Raw genomic sequence first — 11,290 nt, forward strand, 5'->3', positions numbered from 1 at the left:
TAGAATTATGGTAAATTGTGTGGTGTTTTTGTGAGTGGTTCTATTAGATAAAATAAAATAAAAAAAATCCCTATAATTTGCTTCTAGCCTAGAAGCCAGATTCAAACCCTGTTAGCTTTGCTTCTTTTAAACATTTTCGCCAGTGCTAAATCATTGACTTATTTTTTTGACTTGTTAACATCAATAACTGTTAAAAATGGTGCTCTTCTTATTAAAGACAAAGGGGTCTAATCCATTGATCTAAGACAGAGCGGTAGCAGATGTATTCCAAGTACTGCAGAATGTGGAGACAGCTGACACACTGGGACTCTACACATGGTCAGGGTAGGAGTGCTGATGGTCTAAGTGTGCTTGCGGCTCAGCTTGTTGATCCTCTTGAGCCCCTCCCTGTTGTTGATGGTTTTGTGCACAGTGATGAGGAAGGGGAATGCTGAGGGGAGCTCCACTCTGTTGCTGAGTTTCTGGTGGCCCCAGTGCAGGCATCGCAGTTTGTCAGCCAGGTCCTTCCGGCCGGCCCTCTCCAGAGCATCCTGAAGAAGTTTGGTTTTGTTCAGTTTGTTCCACGATCTCTCATACCGGGGGGGGTATGAGAGATCGTGGAACAAACTGAACAAAACCATATACATGCATTATACAAAATGCATGTATATGCAGATAATACCTTGACATTGCATTTTCATGGTACTTTCCAGACAAGAAGAGGGATGCATGAACTAACACCTTAGCTGCTGTGGACGCTTAAGAAACTAGCTTCCTACACTGAGCTCTGTGTAATGTTTTGTCATACCAATAAGTTCCAATAAAAAAAAAAAAAGTTACTGTCATATAATGACATCTTTATCAAAGCTTGAACCTTGTTCCCTTTAATCTTTTTAAATCTTTTTTCTGTATAAATTACTTATTTTTCTAATTTCGAAACAGTAATCTGAAGCTGTCTTCACAGACTGCCTATATGCTTGACTGGATCATTCATTCTTGTTTTCAACATGTTTCTTATTTGTTTGTCCATCCACCTGCACTATTTACGCTATTACAAAAGCACTATGGTCGTTCTCTTGTGTTCCGAGAGCCTGCTTTATTCTAGAAAACCTTCAGTCTGAGGAGAGGGTTAAAAACGTATTTAAAAGTGAAGAATGCCCAAACTCTCAAGTGGGATTATCTTGCTAATTATAGCAATGTTGAGGCTTCATCATAGAATGGAAAGGATATAACGCATCAGCACATTTTGTTGGGGCTTTTGAAATACTAATAAAACAAATATTATTTTCTCATATTTTGCAACCTACAGTATATGCTTTTATAGCTTCAATTGTCAAAATATGACCTTGTACTAACTTCTCATGAGATGGTCAAGGTGGACACTACAGTACAGTAGGCTCTGTTCAATCATATCTCCAGTGTACAGATCCTCTTAATATAAAAATGCACTTAAACAAAAACAAAGAACAGATTTTTTTTTAATTATTTTGCGGCTGTGAATTCATACATTTGGTGCCTGTATCAAATTCTTTCACAGATGCATATAAAATTTACATTTAGACTCCAAAAACATCATACAATCCCAAAATCTGAAAAAAAAAAAGATAGAAAAATACTGAAGAGAATGTCCAGTAGAGAAATATATATTTTTTTTTTTCCAGACAGCGAACATTTATATAATGGATAGTTTCACTTGATTATGTCAAGTAAGCAAGTGAAGCATATCAACAAGAAAAAAAAAAAAAAGACAGACTAAACCTGTGGGTATTTTTATTTTAAAACTGTAAATAAAAATAAGAGATTCTTCAGCTGAAGCCCTCAAGCACAACATCACAAAAACACCTAATTAAGCAAATACACATTTATATTTACAGATCCCATGGAAATGTAAGGAACTCATACAGCAGACCAGCTGTTTAATGCTCAAGCTGATGTACACACTTTTTTTTTCTTAAAACAGAAAGCTTCTCTCAATGCAGTTAAAACTGTCGGCACCCTTCCTGCTCAAGTCTCTAGTTTGATGAAAGGAGATTACTCATCCGTTCGTCGCTGCCTGAGGTTTCTAGATTTGCCGTTTTCGAGCTTTCTCTTTTTGAAGGCCACTGCTTCCCCGGTCTCGTCTCCTAGGGAGGTGATGGTTCTCTCTTTAAACTTCACTTTGGGCTCCTGAGGAATGTCAGGACCTGATGGACAGGATTCCACTTGAGGCAACTGCATGTCCACTTGCTTACTGTGGGGAATAGAGAGAAAGACTGTTCAGGGAAATGACTGCTGTACTGCCTAAAGAGGATACTGCATCACGGTGGTGTAACGAGTCACCAAGCCCTGCTACACACACATTAGCAGACCTCAGACTGGCATGCTGGTTGCTACACTGCAGGCTATGCCATCAGTCAGTTAACTCACTATGGGTCTTCCTCCTCCTGGATTTGTTCCCAGACTCCGTACGGATTGCTCTTCTGCTTTCTCTTGGCCTTGCTCTCCTCCTCTCCATCAGGGGAGAAGGTCTCTTCCTTGGTTTCCTCCTTGTCCTCGGATTTGCTGTTCTCCTCAGAGAGATTGCTCTTCTCTTCAGTTGGACTTTTCCACTAAAATGAATAGAATGCATGCACAGATTACATATTACACAATCACTCACAGGACTGTGTCACAAATAATGTGATAAGCAATACATTCATTATATGAGAAGAAATACAATAGGACCTAGCATTACTATACTAAGAGGGCAGCCAGAGTGTCGTCTTTAGTAATAATGTTTGTTTTACCCTGAAAAGTACCCAGCTAATTATCTAATCTGTGATGAATCCGTGGCAACACACATGAACCCTCCTCACCACATACACAAATAGCAACACATGAAAAGAACTGCTCTCACATGCAGAACACACAACCTTAAAACACAATACTCCCTGTGAAGAGTAGCTTCTATAACATAGTCATCAGGAACTACCACAATGGGCACATGTTTTGCAGCACCCTACAGAATTAACATTTTGCTTCATGAAGTCGAACGAAGACTTCTGAGTAATGTTACGTTATATTGAATTGCATACCGCTTTGTAGTTTCCCATATACTTAACGGAAAACTGACAATTTGAGAAATTTCACATTTCAGAATCTAACGTGAAATACTGTACTACTATTATGGCTTCCGTTGGACTTCTGCAATATCATTTTGTAGTTTCTTTGATTACATGTTAAATAAAATATCCAGATTAAGTTCATACAGTTTTTTTTTTTATCTCAATCCTAAAATTGTAGATGTAAAACATTTTTTGCCACAGCTGTACATACAGGTTTGGCATATTTACCAAAAACAGATCGGCAATGTAATACTTTTGTATTGTCAGGTCAATACCGCCTTTCAGTGTCTGCATTTCCAAGCAGAAATTCTACTTTGACACTGAACCATTAAGCTGCTTACTCTGAAGCTGATCTTGTGCTTCTGTGCTTCTCCCAGCGCTGCAGGCTCTGCCCCACCCCCCTCCTCAGTGTTCTGAGCTGCAGGCTCTGCCCCGCCCCCCTCCTCAGTGTTCTGAGCTGCAGGCTCTGCCCCGCCCCCCTCCTCAGTGTTCTGAGCTGCAGGCTCTGCCCAGCCCCCCTCCTCAGTGCTGTGCTCTGCTGATTCAGAGTCTGGCTCCAGGGAGGGAGGCTCCACACACTCTGCACTGTCCCCACTGCCTTCATCCTGGGCTACACCAGGCGGAGTGACCGAGTCCTCAGGATTCGCCCACTTCGACTCTGTGAAAAACAAAGGGATTAGAATACCTCTGCCTTTAAATCACGAGAGACTCTAATAACTTGTCAAAATGAAAATTGTGGCACTTCTGGAATGTTTAGATCGAGTCTGTTAAACTAACAGGACACAAACAGGCTATGTAAGTGTCTCATTTATTCCCAGCCTCCACACTGATTATTACTTGGCTACTGTTTAGTTTACTAGTTGATGCTTGTACCTGAACACTTCACTTCATGATAGAGGTGTGGTTACATTGATTAAGGAACTGGCAGTAAAACAAATATTCTTGGATTCAGATTGTTACCTGCGATCAGATCGAGCTCCAGATGTTTTGAAATACAGAATGTTCAAAGGTGGCAAGACTGCCAAGTGTCTACATCAAATATTAACAGCCATGTACAAATAAACAACAACCTGCTGTTGTAATTACACCAAAGAGGATTGGGTTAATCAAATTCCCAAAGTGACTGTTATTATCTCCTTCTTGAACCGGGTTCAGCTGTCTGGTACCTACCTCCCGTTACTGTGTTATAATAGTAGGTGTAACCCTCTGCACTGACAGCTTCAACCCAGGGGCTGCTTGCTGATTTCTAAAGAGAGAATGTCATCTTCATTAATGGATTTATTAACCACCAAAAGAGTGATTTAAATCATTAATAGAACAGGGCAATATATTTTTCACATTGCTTATTTGTTAAAGAATTTACAAATAATCACTCTTTCTACACCATACCTATCTACAGCTACGGCCACAAGTTTTGCATCAACCTATAGAATGAACTTATTTTGCTTCATAAAGTCGAATGAAGCCTGCTGAATAATGTTATATTAACATATTGAATTACAAACTACTTTGTAGTTTTCCATATACTTAACAAAAAACTGAAATGTAACATTTCGAAATTAACATGAAATACTGTAATATTGTGGCTTCCGGTAGAATTTCATGATATCATTTTGTAGTTTCCTTGATTATATAATGTTTTTAATGATGTCTCAATCATAAAATTCTATGTGATGCTAAACTTTTGGCCATAGCTGTATATCTATAGAGGGACGAAGACACATAGTGGTGTTATCCTAGTTACTACCTATCCTAGTTTGAGGTTCTGAATTGTATCTTTGACTCACTGAGGTTCTGAACTATACCTCTGACTCACTGTTTGAGGTTCTGAACTGTACCCTTGACTCCCTGTCTGAGGTTCTGAACTGTACCTTTTGCTTGTACAGGTTTCCTATTTCCTGTTCTCCTGCACTAAACAACAAAAACATTCACCCAGGATAAAAAAAATGCAAAAACCCCTCTGCTTCATACACATGCAAGGTGCTGTACAGCGGGGAACCATTGGGTCACCTCTCCCTCTGCTTCATACACATGCACGATGCTGTACAGCAGGAAATCATTAGGTCACCTGTTCAGTTTCTCTAGAAGATCTTTCCTGAAACCCATCAGGCTTGTCCCATCGTGATTCTACAATTGAGAGAAACAGTAAGTTCTATATTACAGTTTGACAGGTCAGCTAATGCAGCAGCAGCAATGCATTTCGATCGGGTTCTACTTTTTAAAAAGCAATCAATATAAAACATAATTTCAAAGTGATTTCTCCACTGTTACTCCTGTTTTCTAAAATGGAGAACATTCCATATTAATGTCACCAAATGACAAACAAAAAAAAGAATGCTGTTTAAGATCTTCAATTATATGACAGCTGTAGTTTCGTTTTAGAGTTAGAAATATACCAGTGTTTTTTTTTCTCCTTTTTAAAAATAGGAGCCAAGTAAATGCAAATCCAGTCATAGAACTGTAAGTCCTCTTGGCATAATCAACATTGAATAGACAGCTAGTTAAACAGGGCCTACCTCCAGTTGCTGTGTTGTAGTAGTATGTGTTGAAATCTTCAGTGACTCCCTCCACCCAGACGCCTGCTCCCTCAGTGTCTGCTGCTGAAACTTTCTTTCTTGCCTTTTGTCTTGGAATTGCTGTGGATGCTGGCGTGGATGATGCTAAAATAGAATTTACAATAAAAAGAGATTCATCCACAACAGAAAGTGCTTGGAGTAAAGTGGATGGCAAACAGCTGAAATTCCCATGGAAATATTTATAAATTGGGCGAGTAGGGCCTGTTTCTGAAGATACAACCATTTTTTAAAATAAATTTTGAGTTATTTGTGTTACATTGTGACGACTGCAAGAAAGAGCAAACCAACCAGTAATCCTTTAGAATATATTTAAGAACTATTTAAAAAATGTTGAAGAACATACCACTGATATATGGACCCGGTAAAGGAATGCATTTCCTGTTAACACTGAGGGGTGATCTGTAACAGCTTTAAGTGCTATTACTTACTGGTTGAATAAACTGTTGTTATAAGTAGATGTTAACAGATAATGGGGTAAATTCAACAGATCTGAACAATGGTTCATCTACATTTAGATCATTCAAGTGTGTTTCTTCAGAATATGTTTGTATTTTATTTTGATGTAAATAACCAGACAGGGCTGGATTAAAATGTGACAGTATCCCTCTGTTAACATTTATTGAATAGACTTCAGTATCATGGTAGTTACATACATGTTTGCAAAATCACTTATAACTAGATGTTCCCATCATTGTAATTACTATTTTAAAGAGAAAAAAAAAAAAAAAAAAAAAAAAAAAAAAAAACACAAGAAACTTCACAAAAAGGATCAATACCACTAAATGTTTTAAATACATATTCTTCATGCTGTAAATACACAATTTGAGCCATCGGTATGATTATCAGGGTTTTTTTTTTTTTTTACAAAAAATTAATACATTATAATATACTTTCCAATATTTCAATACAAGGTAAAGTTTTTAACAACTACCTGTGTAGCTGAGTTTAATAAGCCAACACTGTAACCCAAGTGTGTTTACCTGAATCAGATCCTAATCTCTTAAGATCTTCCTGATAAGCTTTCAGAGCTGCCTCCTCCATCGCTGCGAACTCTTTTGACATGCGATCCTCCTGCTTAGCTTTGTCCATGCTCTTCTTCTTAATCTGCACACACAAGTTATAATGTCATGTGCATGAAGTGTGTGTGAGAGAGCGAGTGCCTGCTTATTTATAAAAACAGGCGCATTTACAAACTCGTCACCTTATCTCTTCTGAAGTACAAGACCACATAACAAAATCAAGCGTGATACTTAAATTCTTCATATAGGGTAAATAAAATGGTCCTTTTGTGCAACAGTGCCATCTACAGTAAGGCCAGTTTTTACATAATAAAAATAAATAAATAAAAAAAATCTACAGGTACCAGGCATACTAAGCCAAACTGACTGCCAGAACAACACTTCTGTACAGTAATTACATATCGATGCAGTGAAATGTTAGACACAATTATTTTTGTTTGTTGAAATTGTGAATGTGTTACATTCCAATCGTGTATGTGTAGTTCTTCCCTTTGGCATATGGAACGATAGGGTTAGGAATTCTTCCCTTTGGCAGAGTACACATTAAGATCTGGCACATAATTAGGGGCACTTATCACTACAGAAAACCGTGGTTACACCTTAGCTTTGTAATATTGTGTACAGCAAGAGAGGTTTAGTGGCAAATAAATAGCTAATCCATGTATTTGAATTATGACAAGTATCTGTACAACTGAACCTGCTCCTTAGGTTAGCAGACACATTGGAAGTGTCACCGTTTCTACCAGTGCTGACTAGAACAAAAAACAAGCTGCAGATCTTCTCACTACAATCGAATTCATTGCACAACACAGACAGAATACCAGCACAAACTGATCATCCTGGTGCCCGTTTTCACCAGAAATAAAACAAAGGACTTGAAAGATTAAACATACCTCACTGATCTTGGCGTGAACATTCTCCTTGTGGTTCTTGCCTCGTTCGTGAAATTCAATACTCTTTAAAAAAACAACAACAATATAAACAGGAATATATTTATAAACAGTACAAACAAAGCAACCTGAAGAGCCTCATATAACAGCACATGTTCTATATACTGGTCTGGTAATGGTCAGGAACACAGCATTAAAAAATAAATAAATAATGAAGATAATCCATATCCTGATTTCATTGACACTGCATACTTCACTTTGCATTATTTACAAGGGTCAATTAATACAATGGACATTCTTACAGGCTTGTTGTCTGCTATCCAGCACTTGCAGTATTGGCAGAATTTCTTTGGCTGTGATTTCCAGTAGTCTGTCCTGTAAAACAGCAGTGATGAGGTGTCAGTTTAATCGTAAGGGTGCAGACAACCAGGGCAACTGTGGCACTACCCAACCATATATTGTTTTCATTAAGTTGGCATCAGGTTAAATATAAAACGTTACATGAATATTGAGACATATTTAACTTGGACACTGAAAACAACAATAGTAATACTACGACTACTAAGAATACAAGTACAAATTCTGATTGCACAAGTAATCGCTTGTCAAAAACAGTGCATGCTATTTCTCTCTTCAATGCCGGTCCCTGTAATCGATTTTTGTTCTAGGGTAGTGCTACAGGTATTAAAAATGAGTTCAGAAAGTATTTGAGGAAGGATGAATACGACAGAAAAGCACAACACGAGGTTTACTGGCGAAATAGAACTATCCAGCTATAAACACTTTATGAAAGTTAAATCTGAAAGGGCTTCCAAATGTCCTTGAATCACACACTCCAGCTGGTCACGCTGACGATACTAGTTATGAAACAGCAGTCTGAAATGTTCAATCCATTTGATTTTGCGTATTGCTCTTGATCACTAGAGTAAATCACAATGTATGCGATGCAGCTGTAGTTACATTTCGCTTATTCAGCTTTGGGTGATATTCAGTTGAAACAATGACACTACATATAAGTAAACATTATTAAATGTGCATTTGTAAATGCAAGATAATTGACATAACAACATACAGCATTACTAGACTACTGCTCACAAGACTGACTTGGTCAACAAAACCAAATCGAACCAAACTAAGCGATCCCCAGCGGTACATTGTACTTACATCTTCACCGGGCAGGTCTGTGCAGATTCACGGGATTACCAAAGAATTTCAAGCCGTTTATAAACACTAACTAGAAAAATCAACCACAATCCTCCATCACGCTATATCCTTAGTACGGACCATACCAAGGGACAAAATAGTACCATGCACGGCTTTCCCCTGTCTGCTGCAAATTACAATGAATCTTTTATGCGGGTTGTTGTTAATTATCGCTATATGCTGAGTGTATTTAGTGTCGTTTGTTTATTTAAATTAATAATGTACAATTGTTAATTACTTTAAACTACGACGAACATGCATATACATTTGTAACAAGCTATTGTTATAAACTCCCATATGGTCTAGCGGTTAGGATTCCTGGTTTTCACCCAGGCGGCCCGGGTTCGACTCCCGGTATGGGAAGTAACTTTTTGTTTGCTTTGTATCATAAAAAATGAAGTATTCTTATTCTTAATACTAAATGTATATTTAAATAATGCCGTGAGCATTCATTGTTGCCAGTTCATCTGACATTTCATCTTACCAGCTATCTTAAAAAAAATAAAATAAAAATAGCGCCGCCTCAGTGCATTATCATTTTAGCACATTTGAAATTTCACCGAGATCAACTGAACAGAAAAACAGGTACTGTATGTAAATCAGTCTCACATATACACATACAATTATGTTTCATTATTTTAAAAACTATTGTTCAGCTGCATCTGTTCTCACGTTTCTACGGTGGTAAAGGTGTATGACGGTGCTGTTTTCTTTCCAGCCAGTGCCATCTGAACATGCCAGCAATGTGCCCTGTCAGCACGAAACTCATTATCAACATGTACTTACCAAACCCGTTTTCATGATCTAATTGTGTTGTAAATAAAATGTAACAAACTAGCCTTTTATCTTGGTTTGTCTAATTTTACAATTATATAAAAAAAACACAGTTTATGTCTCTTTTAAATTTCAATGTTATACATTGTTTGTATTGGACTGTTCTTAATGTAATGGTTTGTATGTGAGAAGTGCTTTGGGATTCCTTGTGATGAAAGGCACTGTAGAGTTGTTGTTGTGTAGCTACAGTACAGTTAATATACCTGTATCTTTTACATGTACTCTATTATAATCTCTCAATTACAAAAATATGAACTCTAAAGACATTTTAGACAATCTCGTGTTGATTAAGGTCCAGCAGCGAGCACTAGGTGCAGTGGAAAATAAGCTGCAATGAAAACAAATAAGAACATGCCAACAATTCGCTGCTAAGGGGTTTCCACCCCCAGTGCTAGAGGGTTTTCTTGAATTTGGGACTGAACTGTTTAAAAGTCAAATTTCTCACAGGTCTCTAAAGGAAACATAGGAAACCTATATATTGAACGTTTCAATGATATCATTTACTTGGGCGAATCTACTCAACTACTTGAGATATTGCAGATTACATGGGGAACACAATAAACAATTACAATTTCTGTGCCACTTTAAAGCCCTAAAAAGGTAATTTCCTAACATGGTAATAAAACAAATTACAGGTGTCTTGCATTGCTAATATATTAACTATCTATGGAGAAAAAAAATAATAGTATGTTTAGTAGTTATAGTAGTATGTTTTTAGTACGTTTAGTAGTTTAGTAGTATGTTTTGTATTAATAAATAATAATAATAAACAATTGAAACAGCACATGGTCGGGTCAATATGTAAACTATACATATTTTTAAATGTAGACAAAAACTAAATTCAAAATATAATTTCGAAAGACTAAACCCCGCTACACACGTCCTAATGTTTTGTAAGCGATTACTCGCTCGCAGCCTTTAGGGCACCGACACATTTTATAATACAGTATTATTATTACTGCAGATGCTGCAGCGTAGCCTGGGACAGTATACAGCAATCATAACGATTGATTGATGAGGAACTTGTTAGGGCATACGCCGTACGCCCCCTAGCACTGAAGGGGTTAAGTGGAGGATTCCAGCAGGCATTCATTTGGATCTATGACAGGTACCTACAGTACCTACCCCTGCCACACATCTACCGATTGACTTGCCATCCATCCAGCTATCTTTTTTCTTTAATATACACTGCAGATTGCGGCAATAAAGTATTCTGTTTCTCTTTGAAAGATTACTGAAAAACCTAAACTTGGTTTCATCTATTGTTCCCCAGTCTAATTTCCATATGATAACACATACACTCAATAACCTGTGCTAAAGGGGTTCTCTAGATGAACGAAACAGAAGTGTGCCATACAGTACCATCAGCCTGCCTCCACACCCCCCAGATGAAGATGTATTCAACAACTTGAGCAGAAAAGGGTTCTTTGCAAGTTTCATCACACTTGGACAAGCGGTTCTCTAGATTTACAGTACAGTATATACAAATGTGAACCAGACAGAGACAGTACGCTGACAGACAGACAGCCTCCATGTGACCCTAGATTACGATTGTCAAAAATTTGTTTTGGAGAATATCCTTAGCAGGTTTCAACACAATCGGACAAGCATTCTCAAGAAGATACATTACATGCGGAACTCTAAAATGACATACAGAAAGACAGTCGGATACTGTTCTTCGTATGCTTCGTCATAATTGGACAAGC

The 11,290-nt window shown here is 37.6% G+C and overlaps 1 protein-coding gene and 1 non-coding gene across 2 annotated transcripts; one reads left to right on the forward strand and one right to left on the reverse strand.

Moving 5' to 3' along the window:
• Positions 1-1,441: 1,441 nt before the first annotated feature.
• Positions 1,442-8,836, reverse strand: LOC121327912 (WW domain-binding protein 4-like). Its single transcript, XM_041272244.1, has 10 exons — positions 8,712-8,836; positions 7,850-7,922; positions 7,551-7,613; positions 6,619-6,742; positions 5,579-5,722; positions 5,131-5,189; positions 4,233-4,308; positions 3,404-3,720; positions 2,386-2,567; positions 1,442-2,209 (listed from the first exon to the last, which is right to left on the reverse strand). Coding segments are annotated over exons 1-10 (1,239 nt in total). The 5' UTR covers positions 8,714-8,836; the 3' UTR covers positions 1,442-2,010.
• Positions 8,837-9,041: 205 nt separating this feature from the next.
• On the forward strand, positions 9,042-9,113 carry trnae-uuc. Its single transcript has one exon. It is a non-coding gene; the product is annotated as a tRNA-Glu (tRNA).
• The last annotated feature ends 2,177 nt before the right edge of the window (positions 9,114-11,290 follow it).

Source organism: Polyodon spathula, chromosome 15 (genome assembly GCF_017654505.1).
Source record: "Polyodon spathula isolate WHYD16114869_AA chromosome 15, ASM1765450v1, whole genome shotgun sequence".
In the NCBI taxonomy this organism is placed as follows: Eukaryota; Metazoa; Chordata; class Actinopteri; order Acipenseriformes; family Polyodontidae; genus Polyodon; species Polyodon spathula.

Coding starts and splice junctions, on each gene's coding strand:
- LOC121327912 (XM_041272244.1), bottom strand. Junction 7,614..7,849: donor GGATAGCAGACAACAAGCCT/GTAAGAATGTCC, acceptor GTTTTTTTAAAG/AGTATTGAATTTCACGAACG. Junction 5,723..6,618: donor GAGATTAGGATCTGATTCAG/GTAAACACACTT, acceptor ATTCTATTTTAG/CATCATCCACGCCAGCATCC.